The sequence below is a fragment of the Equus przewalskii genome, chromosome 8, assembly GCF_037783145.1.
Source record: "Equus przewalskii isolate Varuska chromosome 8, EquPr2, whole genome shotgun sequence".
In the NCBI taxonomy this organism is placed as follows: domain Eukaryota; kingdom Metazoa; phylum Chordata; class Mammalia; order Perissodactyla; family Equidae; genus Equus; species Equus przewalskii.
This window is the reverse complement of record NC_091838.1, coordinates 79,733,291-79,750,959: the sequence shown is the minus strand read 5'-3', so window position 1 is coordinate 79,750,959 and position 17,669 is coordinate 79,733,291. Positions and strand designations below refer to the sequence as shown.

Genomic DNA, 17,669 nt, shown 5'->3' with positions numbered 1-17,669 from the left:
CCCCCAGAGATTCTGTCGTGCCCTAATCATCCACCCCGAAATAGACATCCTCTCCCTCGCACACCAGCCTATTTTAATTTCTGTAGAGGACGTATTTGATATTTTTCTTATTTGAGAATTTGTTTATTTTTGTTTTCTCCACTAGAATGTAAGTCCGTGAGAACGTTCTTCTTTATTTTTGTGTCTGCAGCACCTGGAAGATTGCCTCACACTTATAAAACATATACATTTTTACACACACACAAAATACATTTCAACATAATATATATGTAAGCATAGAAAATATGCATAAATATATAATAGCATTAATGAGTATCTAATAGAATTAGGGTGCAGGAGCAAATGAATCGCACGTGATTGCTCCTCTCTGGGAGGCTGACACAATTGGGTGGTGTGAGGACAGGACCCAGAACTGAGCATCTGGTCACGTGGGTTCTGACCTTCAACAGGGAATATCCAATCTTAAAAAGGATACCTTGGTCCCTTCTGGACCTTTATTTCACTTTGCCTTGACCTTCCTCTGTGGTCCTGAGTCCCACCTAAAATAACTTACCTGTCTTCTTTCCTTTTCTCTGGACAGGAAAGGGGAAAAAAAGTTTTGCTTAAGAGAATTCTATGTTGCCAGGCATTTAAACCCAATGTAAAATTTGGAGTAGCTTAAACTACAGCATCTTCCTGGTGGAAGGGATCCTTCAGACTGACAGTGAGACAGTTAATGTCCAGAAAGGTTAAATGACCTGCTCACGGTCACTCAGGGCTTTGTCTTTGCCATTCCCTCAAGCTGGTGACAATCTCCTTGGTTCCTTTCATCATTTTCTTAATATCTTCTGGTTTCTCTTCTCTCCCATCAGTAGGTGAGAACTGAAGAGGTGACCCAATCAAGTATGATGCTCTCCTTCTTACTAAAGATGGAGTGGTTCCCAAATGTCTCCTGGTGTGCCTGATTGTGTCAGTTTCTTTAAGAACATATTTTTAGAACAGAATTGATCTATCCAGGCATAGAACTAATATAAGATAGGAAGGAAAGAGCCTTGGTTGAAGGATCATTGCATACCAGGCGCTTAGCTAGGTATTTTCTTTCACTCATGTTTTTCACTTAATTCTCACAAGGATCCTATGAGATATGATGATTTTAATGCCATTCTGCAAATGAGGAAACCAGGGCTTAATGGTATAAATCAAATGACCCGGTATCACACAGATTATAAATGGGGGCATGGATTAGAATTCAGGTCCACCTGGCTCCAAACTCTTCACTGTTTCTGCTTTAGGATGGTGTGTGTGCTCACACATGTGTGTGTTCACATACACACCAGAATTCTGAACTGGACATTAAAAGTCCTTGTGGTGGATGCCTTGCAGAGATCTCGAACCCCTTAATAACTGACAGTACCCGTTCTGTAGGATGCGCTGAACGCACACGTTAATCTGTGACTGTTGCCCTGGGAACTGAGGGTCTCATATTGCTGGAAGCTATCAGGGCCACAAGCTCTGATTTCTAGTAGATTCGAGAAGAGAGACATGGGCGGTCTTTTGTCAGTGGCATTCTGGGTTGAATTTGTTTTACTTTTCAATTTTTAAAGCCTTTTTCTTGCCTTTCCCTGCTCTACCAGATGGTAACGGCATTGTTTGGATCATAGGCTACTGTTTGATTCACTTCATGGCATGGAGCCAGGGTTTATGTCAGGACACCCTCAGTTTACCCTGAGCACCTGGTTTCAGCTCTAACCAGTAGAAAATAATCATGTTTGACATTTGGAGGCATGGAGAACAGGAACTGAGCAAAAGACCATACGGTACCTATTAGAATCACTAGCATAGGCAATCCTTTTATCTGTTAACGGCCCCTCCCAGGGCTGTGTTAACTCATCCTGGCTGGGAAGGAATTGCTGTTGTGAATTTATAGCCTTCCTCTTCTCCATGGGCAGACAAGCGGCCTTGGAAGTATCAGTCCTGCTCAGCATCCTGGCATTCAGAATGGCTTGAAATATCTGCTCTCATGATAAATTACAAACACTTATCCAGATATTGTGTTGGATAGCAGCTTAAGAGCGAAAAAAAAGGAAAAAGGACAAGAAACAGGCTTATTGTTAGTAAAACAGTTATTTACTGCTGTAAAACTTACCCTGACCAGCACTCCTCAAATCCCCACGGCCACATATAGATTCTAAATGGAGAGGTTACAGAGCTGCTGCTAGATCCACCACTGCTAGAACTATCAAGCTTTATCACTGCCACCATCATCAGCATCACAACCTTTGTCACCACCATCATCAGCATCACAACTATCATCACCACCACCACCATCTCCACCACCACCATCATCTCCACCACCACCATCATCTCCACCACCACCATCATCTCCACCACCACCATCATCTCCATCACCACCATCATCTCCATCACCACCATCATCTCCATCACCGCCATCATCTCCATCACCACCATACTGCCCTCACCACCACCATCACCATTATTTTCATCACTTCCATCGTCATCACCACCACTATCACCCCTACCATTACCACCACCACCAACATCATCTCCATCACCACCACCACCACCACCACCACCATCGCCATCATCTCTATTACATATCTCCTAATATCAGATTTTGTGCCGAACACTCTGTGGGCATTACCTTGTTTAATCTCCATGGCACTGCTGGGAAGTAGCAATTTTGAAACCATGTCTGTTTGACACATGGACTCCCCTACTATAGGACGCTACTGTTACCATTTCTTCTTCATCATTGTCACCATCGTCTTCCTCTTCATTCTCATAATTATCTGCTACATTTGCACAATGCTTTATTATGTTTTATAAATCACTTCCTCAAATATTGAATTATTTTTTCCATTACTATCTTTTCAGATAATTACAATGATTCTAATTGTCCACATCAGGAAACTGACTCATCGTGTTAAGTGGCTTGCCCTTCCCCGTCTACCTTGGATTGAGGATTCTTTTCCTTACAGTATTGTAGAGGAAAGGGGTTGGGGGAAAGAACATATGGCAAACTCTTTTGATTGTAGTGAGTGGCCAGGTCCTCTTAACTGCTTACTTAGAGCTTTATTCCCAAGAGCTCTAAGTTGGCTCTTGGGTCACACTGGGGAATTTGTCTCTCAAATGCATTTTTGTCCTATTTTGTCATTATTCCTGATTATTGCTGGGGCTTCATCAAAGAGGTGGTACTGGACTGGGGTACAATTTTGACAAGTTGAGATGGAACATGGGTGTTACAGACAGAGGTAGCAGTGTGAGCACAGTCTCGGAGGCCAGAGGTCCTAAAGGGGTGTTTGGAGCCAAGCCAACAAGCCCACTTGAGCTGCTGCTTAGGGGATGGGTGCATGGACGCTAGACACTAATCTGAAAAGGCACGTTAGAGTCACAGGATCTGACAATTTCCAAATAAAGTAGTTCCTGTGTTATGTCTTTTATATATGGAGTAGCATCTGACTATTTTAGAGGTGGAAAGTAAGTTGGACAGAGCTTCTTTCATCCTTTAGGAAGAATAACCTTCCAGCACAGGTTAGCCCAGAAAAGTCTGGAGGGAAGGGACTGGGCACATGAGCGGGATTGGCTTCTGGGGTTGTGGCTGCAGGAAGGAAGGAGGGAAGGAAGGAAGGCAAGCAGGCAAGCCAGCTTGGAGAGGCACTGGGCGCAGCTCAGACACTGTGGGTGGAGAGTGTATGATCGCAGGTGGCAGGACTGGCCAGAGAGGTTACCATAATGTTTCTCTGGGTGAAACCTCTTCATTTATGATCCACGGAAAACTGTGCCTTCCTTGGGGGAGAGGCTGCCTTATGACACTGCTATGATCACACATTTCTGACACTTTTCTTCCTCTGGATTCCTGCCACCTTCTTGTTTTTCCCCTCCTTGCTGAAACCTAACATTTGTGGCATTTGCTTCTCTTGGTGTATTTCCTTGTGTGTCTCTCTTTCCCACCACACCTCTCTTACCTGCCTGTATTTCTCCTCTTCCAGATCAGTGGTTTTACTCCCTTGGCATGGGAGCACCTCCTGTCTCCATGCCTTCTACAGACTGCATTACCATCTTACATGTTCGTGGAGCATTAGTAACATTATTACACAAGATCCCCAATCCTGCCAGGGAAGCAGGGAGCTGCTGAGACCTCATGCATCCCTCAAAAGCTGATGGATCCTTTGGGAAATGGGAACTGATGCTGCAACCCCAACCAAGTTGGCATTTTAATTAGCAGTTCTGCTCAATCGTAACCCAGACCTTCGTGTCCCTCTTTTTCCCTCTGATCCTTTTCTATCGACCATTAAATGTTCCAATCCCTCATTTCATTCAGAATTTCCTCTAAACAGACTTACTTTGCTGGCCTGGGTTCTGAATTCTGATGATGACAATTCACCAGGCCATTCCACTGACCTTGAGGGAAAATGATTTATTCATCTTGTAAATAAACGGTGACTCTCTGTGGAATAACCTGAGAGCAAGTGGAGGGGATGTCTGTCTAGATAGAAAATTGAAGATGTCTGGTTTTCACTCCCTGAGGAAGGGGAGCTGACATCTCTTAGCTCTCTTATGATCAGCTCCTCAGTGTTTGCATTAATCAGAGCAGGATCAGATGGATAGGGAGGCAAAATGCATCCCAGCTTGGCTCACTTCTGAAGGTATCCATGACCACATTTTGAATTTTACCTGACAAGCATCAAGAAACCCATTCCGAGCTGGACCTCATTGCACCTGCCAGATGGATGTGTTCCACAGCTCAGAGAGTGTGGACCCAGGGGGTTCTAAATCAGGCCACACTCACTCTTTTGCAAGTCAATAGATCGCCAAGCTGTGTTTTCCTTTCCTAACATCGCTTCTCTCTAACCTCTCCCTGCTGTTCCCACTGCCTTGTCATGGCTCAGGAGCACATGAACCTCAAAGGGACAATTTATTTATCCAGCCCACAAACGTATATTGAATTTCCACCATGTGCAGGCACTGTTCTGGGCCCATGGATGTATAGCATTGAACAAAAACAGAGCCATTCCCTGTTTTCAGGAAACTTGCATCCCCGTAAGGGTAGACAGGAGATAAATAAATGCGTACCTCCATGGTGCATCTGGTAATGATACAAACAAAAGAAACTACAGCAGGGTGAGGGGACACAGTGTGACAGAGGAAGTGCTGCTCCAGCCGGCTGGTCAGAGAAGGCACTTGGGTAAGGGGGTGTTTGAGCAGATACCAGACTGACCCGGGGGACTGATCCTTGTGGGTCCTGGAGAACTCAGTATCCTTCCAGGCAGAAGGAGAAGCCAGTGGAAAGGCCTGGAGGTGGGGATGTGTTTGGCATGTTCCAGGTGGAGGAGGGAAGCCAGGGTGCCTGGAGTAAGACAGGGTGGGAAATAAGAAGAGTAGCTGGGGGTGCTGTTATGGAGAGAAGGCGTGAGGCCATTAAAGTTTGCTCTGGGTTGAGAAGCATTGCAGCATTTTGAGCGGAGGAGATATGACCTGATTTATGTTTTAAGATTATAATTCTGGCTGCTTTGGGGAGAAAAGGGAAGTGGATGGGCCAAATGTGAGGGAGAGTGACTGTTTAACGGGAAGGCCCCTGCGATGGTCCGGGAGAGGGGTAAGGTGGGCAGGCCCAGCGGGTAGAATGGGGTTATGATGAGTATTGAGAAGTGGTTTGATTAACCTCACTCCATCTTCGCTGCTGCTTCCGGAGCCAACACAAATCAGACCACACTGTGTGGTTACTCAAAATCCTTGACCTTTTGGGTGGCTCCCCTTGGTCCAGGACACTCAAGGCTTCCACGACTCCCTGCTGACTTTGTCTGCCTCACCCCAGTCCTATCCGTCCTGGGTCACAGAGACACTTTGCCAATGTCCTGCTCTCATCTGCCTCTAGCGCTTGCCTATTCTGTTCCCTGCCCCCCAGGTGTCCCATTGAGGAGCTTCTCTTCCTTTTCCCAGTGTTACCTTCGCATCACCTCCTCTGGGAAGTCTTCCCAAGCCCTCCAGGCAGACCCGAGAGCTCCCGGTGCCCTGTGCACACCCTTCCTTGCCGTGATTATCAGATGTGTTGTAATCGCACAAGCTCATGTCTGCCCCACCCCCACCCCCAGGAAACTGTGAGCCCTTTACAAGCAGAGGACATGGCTTAGGCCTGCTGGTGACCCCAGGGCCTGGCACAGAGTGGAGTGGAGTGTGTGAGTGAATAAGCAGGAAAAGGCGACAGAGCTGTGTCTTCCACTTTCAACTACAGTGGACTAAGTCAGCTTGCGAGACTCTTGGCATTTTAGGACTTGGAGCTCCTTAAAGAACGTTTCCTCTGAGCGCAACCGGATTCTCTCCTAGAAAGCCCTAAACCCTTCGAAACTCTAGTAAAGCCACGTCAGTAAGACCCCGCCACAACCTCCTGGAAGAGTATCTGTGCAAGATGCGCCCTTTGTTTATGGTGGCTTCTGACCTGGAGGCGGAGAGCTGGGCGGCGCTGTGTAGCCCACTGCCCTCAGGGAAGGGCTACTTTTGGGAGGTTGTGGGTGGAGGGATCACAGAGAGGGCACAGAGACTGCTTCCTGGGCCCAGCATGTACTAAGCACTCATGAAGTATGGGAGCAAGGGAAGGAGATAGGGATCAGTGGGACACCAGTGGGGCTGGGCCGGGCACAGTCCGAGGTAAGAGAAAGGTCCTATCTGGGTGTACGTGTGGGGTTGAGGGGGGCACGTGGGGACAAGCAAGAGTCCCCAAGGACAGAGAGATGAGAGAGCCAGAGTTGCCGAACAAGAGAAGGAAGTGACATTGTCAAGTCTCTATGATCTAACAGATCCGTTTAGAGATCTTGTTTAGAAATTATCCCTTTTAATCATCTTCAGAACCCTGTGAAGTGTCACGGGCATAGGCTGCAGTGCCACCCAGAACTCGGGCTGAATCTTACCTCTGTCCCTTCCTAGCTGTGTGACATGTGGGATGTTACCTCTGACTTCAGTTTCCACACCTGCCAGTGGGACTGAGAGTGTCTGCACACCGGGTGGTCTTGAAGAGGAAATGGAGTAATGACAATGTGGGAAGAAGCCCAAAGAGGGTTCACCACAGAAGAGGTGCTCAAGGAATGTGGGTCTTACTCAAGTCCTGTTTTACTTTTAATTTCTGGTTGCAATGCTTTGACTTCATGAGGAAAACTCTAAGGAAGACAAAAGGGCCTGCACTCCATCATTTAGATACCCTGTTACGTGACATATGCCATGCATTGTATAGATTAACCTAACCCACAGACCCTCACCCCTGTTCTGAGAGAGAGACTCTGAGGTTAAGGAGGCAGGTCACCCCCACAAGATCACCCCACTGGGGTCATGCACAGCTTCACAGATTCTAACAGCAGAAGGTTAGAAATGGTCTAAATGGCCCGCCTGCCCAGGAGTAGGGGACTATTTAAATGCATCTTGTTTCATCCTTACGGTGAAAACTGCGTAGCTGTGAAAAAGAACGGAGCAACTCTCTCCATACTGATATAGGATGCATCCAAGATAGATTGTTAAGTGAAAAAAAAGCAGTTTATCAGAAGATTGAATGATATGCTAGTTTGTAAAGAAAAAAAGGGGGAAGGGATAGAGAGCATGTGTGTGCTCGTGCACGTGTGCATATGTGCACGTCTGTGCGTGTGTGTGTGTGCGCATGTGCAATGCTTGCCTACACATAAAATGCCTCTGGAAAGATGCACCAACATCAGGTAGAATTAGTTGCTTTCAAGGAAAGGACCGGAGTGGCTGAGGACGGGATAAGGAGATTTTTCTCAGGTATATCTGTCTATGCCTTTTGAATTTGGGCCATGGGTTACCCAAATCATCTAAGTTACAGAGCTGAGATCCAAAGCTGAACCTCCCTGATCCCAAAGCCTCAGTCTTTTCCCCTAATCCCACTATTTCTCTGTAGGGCATCTGGGGGGTAATGGGAATCTGTTAATGAGGGAGTTTGATAAATAAAGACCAAAATTTCCACCGAGATGTGTTAGACTGACTCTGGGCGCTGACTACCAGCCTGTTAATTCTGGCTTCTTCTTCTGCACTCAGGGGAAGAAAGGTGAAGTGGGCCCATCTGGACTCCCTGGACCACTGGGGCTGCAGGTAACTGCTGTCTTTAAATTCCTTCCGTAGCTGCACTGCTTTCTCTGATCACAGATATGATCGGGTAGCAATTCTCAGGTTGGTAACGGAATCCTGTCTGGTCACCTCATCGAAGCATTAAAAGAATGTTCAGGGGGTCATTCATCCTCCCTTCATCCCTTGGTCTCTCCTGTCATGTGCTTGGAAAATGACCATTGCTTGCTCCCTGGAGAAATTTAGGTCTAGAAGAGGCCAGAGAAGTGGTGACAAAATGATGAGCAATGTTATGAGAAAGAGAAAGAGTGGAGGCATGGAGAGTGGGCACTAAGGACCAGGTGTCCGTTGACAGAAAGCATGTAGCCAGCCAGGCGGAGGTGGAAGGAGGGGCCTTCCTGGCAGGGGCACAGCTCTGCCGGGACACCTGGCTTCAGACACAATGTGTGTGCATGAATGGACAGGCCCCTGATGTGGCTGGGGCTTCCAGCACCAAGCAGGGGCCCGCTGGACAATGAATTCAGAATTGCAAAGGCTCTCGGCTAAGAGGGCCAGAGCTATCAAAAGGGCAGTCATCATTCTAGGAGCCAATAGACCTGAGTACTGGTCTATGTCTGACTTCCAATACACTGTGACATTGACCAAGCCCCTTCCCCTCTCTGACCTCACTTTCCCCGTCTGTAAAATGATGAGGTTAGGGCCCCAATCACAATCTGCTCCTAGGCCAGTGATGTTTTACTCCCTGAATGCCCTCCCTCGTCCCGCCTCTCTGTGTAACTCCCACGGTCTTTCAGACTCAGCACTGATGGAACCTCCTCTGGCCCCATGCTTTGTCCAGCTCCCTGCTCCTGTATAGTCCCACATGTACCATTACTTGTGGTCCCCTGTAGACCTCACAGACACCCCACCAGGTGTGCAGACTCAGGGTCACTGTCCCCATTTCACAGATGAGGGGTGAGACTCCCAGACTCAGAGACTTGCTCAGGGCCAAGCAGACACCTCCTTCACTCCCCAGGTGACCTTGTCCCCAAACCCTCTCGGCTCCCCTCATTGTAGATGCTGCATCACTGTGAGCCCCCCGCCTTCATGTGGACAGAATGGGCGAACGCCTGGAGCCTGTGCCTGGCACTTGCCTTCCCTTCATTCTCTCTTTGCGTCTTGCATCAAAGTTCGCCACCTTTGCCCACAGGCTCCCCCGCCCAGGATCAGTAAATTCATGGGAAAGCCACACTGGTGAGGGGAGGGAGCACAGTTATGGAGACAGAGACCCGGGTTCCAACCTCAGCCCTTGCCACTTTCCTCCTGGAGCATCTTGGACAAGTGACTTCTTCTGAACTTCAGTTTCATCGTTTGGGAAAAATATCAATAAAAATAAAGGAAGAGGGCGATGAGAAGAGTGGGGATACAACAAAGGTGGTGAGGTCCCTGAGGCATAGTGAGCGCTAGCTGGGGGCTTTGCCTGTTCTCCTGGGTGTAGTGGCTGGGAGCAGGTGTGCTGGGATCACTAATGGCTTTGCCATCTGGCTCCTCCCTGAGCAGTCAGCTTTAGCGCCCACCTGTCACTGGACACCTCGTCTCCACGTCCAGCTCCCCATGGTGGTGGCCACACCACCCCTTAGGCATTGTCAGGGAGGCCCCCCCAGGAGACACTAACTGCACTGCCAAAGTGCTCTGACTGCTCTCTGACATATAAAGTGCTCTGTGAGTGATGGGCACCTCGCACGCAATCTCAAACTTCATATCAGCACCTCGCATCTGGGTCAGGAAATAGCATGGAATAAGGGAATATAAAATCAATCGTAATTCATGGTCTTCTAAAGACTCCACAGTCATGGTGGCATTTTGATGTTAATAGTGAAAAATAGAGTGCTTTTTACATTTGTTTTATTACCTTGCTTTCCTGTGAGCAAAGCTGGTGTGTTTCAAAAATTCACCATAAATGCAGCTCCATCAAATTACTTTCAGCTACAGTTTTTTTTTCCCCTACAGCTCTTTGTTTCCTACCTCGGAAAGTATATTTCTTTCTTTCGGTTTTAATTTTAAAGTCATTTTCACTCAGCGGATCTTTACTGAATGCCAGGCATGGAGCCGGATGCTGTAGATATGAGTATGATCAGGTTTTCCACGGCAGGGATTCTGCCAGAAACAGGGCACCCTGATATATTTGGGGATCTCAGTGGCTCAGAAGTGGGCAGGACAGAGTTTAGTTATAAACAGAGTTATAGTATGTACTACCTGGCACCCTGGATCAGATCACTAGCTGGTGGACACGAAGCTGCCTTCAAGCCAACTATGCCCAAATCAAGCAGCAGCGTTGCTCTGGTGATCTCTGCCATCTCCTCTGATTCACTCTTCCTGACATGTCTGCATGCCCACCTTTCCTAGGCCTGGCGTTGGTTCTCCTGCTTACCATCTATGCGTTAGTTCATTTGCTCATTGATTCATTGGTTCATTCATTCAAGAAGTGTTTATCCAGTACCCACTGTGTGACAGATTGAGCTCAGAGTGGGTGGAATCCAGGCAGCCACTATCCATGCCTGGAGAAGCCATATGTTAACGGTGCAGAAGGAGATGCAGATAGAGAAGGGTGTTCCACTGAGCTGAGTTCTGGGAGAGAAGGAGTCAGAGCTCCAGTACTGGGAGAGACATAGTCAGCCTCTCTTCCAGGACCCAGAGGAGGGTGCCTATGCTGATCTGAAAACTTGAGGTTGATTCTGTTGCAGCAGAATCTAAGTTACAGTTTTCTGCCCTGATGAGACGAGGAAAGGGAGACACATATGTTTAGTTTCTGTTATTGTCAGACACTCTTGTTAGAGTTCATATATAACTCTGTCTATTCTTTATGACCACCTGTGAGAAAAGAATGTTTACCCCACTTAAAATCTAAAGAAACTGGGCTCAGAGTTTAGTTAGTTTCTCATGTAATGGGATGACCAGCACTGCAGCCCCAGAGTGCAGGAAGCCCCAGGGCGGTGGGCATCCTTTAAGATTCTTTTGGTGCCACCTTTTCAAGATGAAAAATTTCACCTGCTAGAATGTTTCAGGATAAATGAACACATTCATGATGTCATAGGTGGTGCATCGTGCGTCCTGGCAGCCTTTTAGGAAAAATGGATATCTGTGTCTCATCTGGTCAAATGTTTGTGAAGGCAGTGCTGTTTGGTGTTACAGTCGGGACAGACAGAAGTCCCTTGAATTGGTGGGAACACAGCCAGTGGAGGGGCTGGCCCCAGAGAGGGCTGAGTGGCCTTGCAGGCCTGGGCCTCTGCACGGCAACCCACTGAGCTGGGCATCATTATGGCTGTGCCACTGGGGGGCCACGTCCTGAGGGGAAGCCTCACAAATTACCAACATCTTCCCCCAAGAGCAAACATTTCCAAGTCACACAGGCAATGTGATCGCCATGGTAATTTATGCAAGTAATTTTCATGCATCTTCAAATTCCATCCAACTTCATAAATCTACTCCAATTGGAACTAGGTGGTTATTAGGAATAACTATTTACCATTCCTTTATTAATGATAATTAGGTTAATGGGTTATTTATACATCATCATCGTAATTACTGAGCACATTTAATAGCTGTTTAGTCACCATCGTCTTAGAAGGATCAAATATTGTTTCATTAATGATAATTAGACTGATTGGTTAATTAATAAGTAGAGTCAGGTAGTTGTTTTCATTAGTAATAATTAAAATAGTCATTATTTTGTTGTTAACATTTAGATCTATTGGCTAATTTGTCACTTATTAATAATTAGATTGATGGGTTATTTGGGTATTTTTATTGACGATAAAAAGAGAAGAGAGAGAAGACACTTGTGTGAGAGGCTCCATGTGCTGGGCTGGTTCACACACCTTCATAATCCCGATGATACGAGGAGGGGCCTCTGACCTTTTTGTCACACTGGGGAGACCGAGGCACTGAGAGGTGAAGTCCATTGCCACGTCTGTTCCGGTAGCATGGGACCACGCAGCGCTCGACCCAGGCCATCTTAAACCAAAGCCCTAGTTTTTTATCTCTTTATGCCACTACATTACTGCCACTACTAAAGATATTAATAGTCCAACAGTTTTCACTTAAAATTACCTTCCAATTTATAGTTTTTAATTCAAATCCTAGAATAGCAGACAGGAAAGGTTGCCCTTGGTCAGAAACCCTGTAAAAATCAGGCACATACACTCCTATCTTGGTTCCCTGAAGAAAGAAAGTGACTAGTCTTCTTCAAAGTGGCACTTCATAATTCAACAAATGTTTATTGAGGACGTCCTGGGTGCCAGGCCTGGACTGGGTGCTGTTATTCAACAATGTGCAGAGACAATTGTGGTTCCTGCCCTCATGGAGCTCAGGGCCCAGGAGAAATAGACTGAACCCCATAGCTGGCCAGAATTCACACTTTCAGTTCTGGAAGAAGTTCTTAAAGCACCCATCCTGTACATTGTTCAGAGTTTTGAGACCAGGTAATCGAGATGGTTTGGTTTCCTATAGAAAGAACTAGAAATGGAATCAGGGGAAGACTACTTATGCAATCGACCATCTTGGGCATTTCGTTTACCTGCGCCTCGTTCCCACCATGGTCTCAGCTTTCTCACCTGTGCAAGAAGGGGGCTGTGTTTGATGGTCTTTGAGCTCAGCACCCCCTCTCTGTATAGGCTTGAATACTGGGAGACAGGCTGGCTGGCTGGCCCAAGATGGCACTGAATGTTGTTGGAGAAAATCATGTCACCTGCTGACGAAATCTGCTCCAACGTATGGTCGCAGATCAATTGTTAATGCAATTGATTAACAGTTAATCCAGTGTTGATGGGCAGTCACATGCCCTCCCATTCTGGGAGATGACCAGTTCACACTCTTGTCTGTGTTTAATTCTACAATGTTCTCTACGCTTCTCCCTGCCCTGCACAGCTGATGGCCTTGCCCTGACTTTGTAGAGGAGCCAGAAGCAAGCAGATGAGAAACTTGTCTCCTTCCAATGTCTTAGTCTCCTCTCACCTGCGTTTGGCCACACACGCTGCCGTTCCTCTGGTTCCACTGAGAGAAGGTCCCTGCTCTATCTGTGACTGAGCACGTCACTTGTGTTTTGGTTTCAGTCCTTTCTTCCTTCTCAAGGACTTCACCCCAGCACTATCAAGCCTTGGGCACCTCCCTATAGGATCATTCCACCAGCATATACATGTGACAAATCTTAAAAATAATAACTCAGCTGATCTAATATTCCTTCAGGCTACTGCCAAACTTCTCTGTTGCCTTCACAGCAAAACTTTTCAGAAATCATCTCTGTTCTCAAGGTCAACTTCCTCATGTTACTTTCTCTGTCTCTCACTCACATCTGCCTTCCTCTCAATGTGCCACTGAAAGAGCTCTTTTCAAGGCCAGTGATGCCCAATAGCTTACCAAGGACAGAGATCCATTCTCTGGCCTCATCATGTTCCATTTCTCAAGGAGTCAGTTGTCTTCCTTCTTGAAGTACCTCCTTCTCTAGGTTTCTGACAGCACAGATACTTGTTTTTCCTTCTACAATCCAGCTGTTGTATCTGGGTCTGCTTTGCTGTCTCTCCCAACTCCATCTGTGTTCCAAAAGAAGGCCAAGAGAAGAACCCTAGGGTTCCCTGCACTCTCTCTTTCATGCAAGGCTTTGGTTTTACATACCATCCATGTACTAATGACGGCTGGATCTCAGTCCCCAACATAGGCTGTCCCTTGAGCTCCTGACTCCTCAGCAACTGCATTTGCGTGTCTCACAAGCATCTCCCAAAGAACTACTAATGCCCACCCCATCCTCCAGATTTGCTCCTCCTGCAGTGTTCCCTGTCTTTGCAAATGGTACCACCATCTATCCAGTTGTTCAGGGCAAACACGTCTGTCGTCCTTGACCGTTCTCTTTCCTTCATTCCACACACCTGATCTGTTGTTAAATCTCATCAACTTCTCCTTCAAAGTATATCCCAAATCAGACCAGTTCTTGCTGTCTCCACTTCTAAAACCCAGGTCCAAACCATCATCACCCCTCATCCCTAAGCACTGCCCAAACTTCCTGTTCTCCTCACACCACCACCTCCCGTGAGACCTGCCTGGGGGGCCCTGACACCCACCTCTCTCCTCCCTCTTTTGATGGATCCTTCACGCTGACCTCCTGTCAGACGCACCAACGCATGGAACTCCTTCCCGCCCCAGGCCCTATCCCCACTGTTCTTTCTCTCCCTGGACTTTCTCATCATTCAGGTCTCAGCCTAAATGTGGCCCCTCTGAGAGACCTTCCTTGACCAGCCCCAGCTAGAAGAGTTACAATCATAATTATTCTATCCTTAGGACTTAATATTCAAAATTACCCTTTTTACTTGCTTTCACATGTTTGTTCTCTCCCTTATTGCAACCCCATCACCAGCTTCTAATGCCCTGAGGGCCTGGCAAACCTTGTCCTGCCTCCTAGCTGGTGGAAGCACCCTGGCACAGAGTAGGCACTCGTCAGTGACCTGAAAACTCTCTTTCATGCTCATCCTCCTCTTCATTTCTACCTCCTTCCTAATATTCTTTCCTTCAGTAAAAGGTGACTGGACGTTGTGACTGTGCCAGGCCTTGGGAGTAAAATGAACAAAACCAGACACAGTCTCTGTCCTCCTGAGCCTTAAAATCCAGTGGGAAAAGTGCTAGAGATTCCCTATTACTACTTTTTGAACTTATTTCTCACTTTCATACTTTCTTCCAAAAGCTTGGGAGAAAATTTATCAGTCAATTACTCTAATTTTCAAGTGTTTTTTGAACTAAAAACCAAACATGTAAAATAGACAAATGCAAAGTCTCTCTGGTTGAAATAATGGTGGGCTAGATTCTGCCCCAAAGCACACCCACTGAATATGCCTCTGAAGACAGTTCCCTGGAACACTGATTTCCACCTGGTGGAAACATCCATTACAAAACATCTATTTATTGATGAGGCAGGAGTAACCTGCCTACAGCTCCTTGGAGAGTCCCTGGCAATGTTGGGACTTGCATTTCAGTCTCGACTTTCCTTTAGCCCATCTCTTCCCTAAAACCCCAATGTCCTCCTCTATGAAAGAGGATAATAGTGTGGAGAGCCTTTGGCTTTCAAGCAGGTCTTTATTTCGTTGGGGAGGAGAAGAAGAGAGCTTCTTCATGCCTAGAACCAAATGCTAGTCAAGTATGCAGAAAAAAGATAGAAACAAGTTCAAAGTTGCTTTCCTGTAATTTAGCAATCAGTCATCTAGTTTCATGTGGGAACTTACCAACTAGGTGGCTCAAATGGCTGTTCCGCTTGGGGTATTGTTCATCTTATTTTCAGGAGAAAGAGAACATGAAGTGAGGGCAGCAATTAAAGTTAATCCCAAGAAGGTTAGTCCAAGTTCAGCAGTAGTTATGACCTTCATAGTAAAGGGCCCAAGGCCATGGAAGATCCTGAAGTGCATAAGCATCATCCAGGAAAGTTGATGTTATCTTCAGCCTCTATTGTAGAGTGCTCTAGTGTCTGGAAAAAGTCCGTGCCTTGCTAGAAGCCTCCAGCCAGTGATGACGTTGGGCATACTGGCATGCTCTTGGCGTTGGGTATACCAGCTCACTCTCAACAGTGGGTATACCAGCGCTCTCTTTACATTCCATTACCCCAAGGGAATCTCTCTCTATTTGAAGCTGTAAAGGCTCTTTAATTCATCACATTCAAAACTCAAGCCATCATCTCCACCCCACACCCAAATCTACCCCTTCCCCTGCAGAGTCTATTTTCAGTAAAGGCATCTCCTGCTTTTAGTGTCTCTGGTAGCATCCAACCGCCAATCCACTTGGTCACCGAGTCACTGAACTGTTCCTCAGACCGTGCCCTCATCTACCTCCCTCCCCTCCTCATTCAGGCTCTAGTACCAGCCCCACAGGCCTCCTGCCTGCTCTTGTATTTTGACTGTCTCCCGGTGTCTCTTCTCTAGGATTCCTCTCACCAGTGAATCCTAAGGATGGTGGAAATGTGTCTTCTTAATCATAGATCTGATTGTGTCCCTCTTTTAGGACACCTCTGTTATTTTTGCCCTGTCTCAAAGATAAAGCCTGATTTTTCCTACCCTAGACTTGCTGCCTGGTTTTATGTGCCTCTGCTTCGCATTGCTACTTTGCACACCAGTCACCTTGAGCTGCCTGTTCCTGTTTATCAAGTGACTACCCAGCCTTGGCTCAGCTCCTCCATCCACATGAGGTGCCCATTCTCTTTCATTCCACTCCCACTTGTCAAGGCCTTGCTTTGCCCTTCAAGACCAAACTCAAGCTACCTTCTGAGATGCATCCCTGATTTCTCCACTCTGCCTCAACTTGATTGCTATGGCTTTAGAGCATCTTTCTTCTTTGTTGTCATTCTCTATATTTTAATCAGATTCAACAAAAATTGCATGAACTCTGCATTATACCAGGAGCCAGGAATTTGCTACAAAAACTCTGAAAAGAAATTATTATCGTATCTACTATACATGTTTAGAAACTAGGTTTGGATAAACCAAACACCTTGCCCTATGTCAAACAGCTGCTGGGGATTTAACCCTGCCTTTGATGCCAACCCACTGCTTTTCCAGGGGGTCACAGGCATGTGTTTTATTTATTCTGTGACACTGCAGTCTTCTGGAGGGGTGGGCTGGTCTTCTGAGAGCCCAGAGAGAACCTAGTAGATACTGAATAGGTGTTGGCTGGAAGAAGGACCTCCATCCACCACCATGCTGGGTCTTCAGGAATAACTTCTCCAGATGCCCCAAGATATCACAGAGGACTTTGATTTAAGGACCAAAGTCCATGTCTGTTCACTCTCCCTGCTCCCCTTGAAGGCATCCGTGGACACTGCCAACATCCTGTCACCTACAGACCCCTCTGCTTCTATCTAGGCTCCTGTGCACCCAGACTCGACACTGCTTCTCACTCACGAACACTCTGTACTTTTCCTGACAGTGACAGACAAGACGTTTGCCTCACCTTTGATCCCCTGAAGCCTCCTTAGGGAAGGAGAACATTCTCTAGAACAATCTCACATGCAAAGCCGTGAGAAGACAGAGGTTGCCACATAGCTTGAGACAACTGGGGTGACTTCACAGGGCATTTCCCCACAGCTCTTTTCCCTCAAAAGCAGGAGGAAAGCACCCCCGGCCCCATCAAAGAAACACTTCCATGGTCCATGTAATACTGTGCACAGTAGGATTAGAGGCAAGAAATGTGGTTCTAGTCTGGATCTTGCTGAATGTTTACTGGGAACTTTGAGGGCATCCCCACCCTGCCTGGTGGTCTGGGCACCATTGTTAATACATTCTCCGGCTCTGTTGAGCATGAACTACAACGTCATTCCCAGACCCTCTGCCTCCCTGGTTGTCATCCTCTGACTGGGACCGTCTCCCACACCTGTTGGCAGTTTGTCCACTTTAGAGACTGAAAAGCTACAGTCCGTAGATCAGTAACCTGAACACTTTAATTGGTGCACAGATGTGCTTTATTCAGTTGGCATAGCTGTTTGGCTTTTTTTAATTCTCAAAATAGTTGCCAAGATGGATTTTGAAAAAATGAAAGAATATGCCTCAAAATATAGACTTCCCAATTATCTCCAGGGAATTTCAGTAGCCTGAGCTGGC

At 46.8% G+C, this 17,669-nt stretch overlaps 1 protein-coding gene across 2 annotated transcripts in view; it reads left to right on the top strand.

The window, feature by feature from the left end:
• The window catches only part of COL22A1 (collagen type XXII alpha 1 chain), a 293,252-nt gene that overhangs the window by 148,276 nt on the left and 127,307 nt on the right, over positions 1-17,669 (top strand). For both annotated transcript variants that reach the window (XM_070631019.1, XM_070631018.1), the window contains one exon: positions 8,038-8,091. In XM_070631019.1, the coding sequence (XP_070487120.1) occupies positions 8,038-8,091 (54 nt within the window). The remainder of the gene's footprint in view (positions 1-8,037; positions 8,092-17,669) is intronic.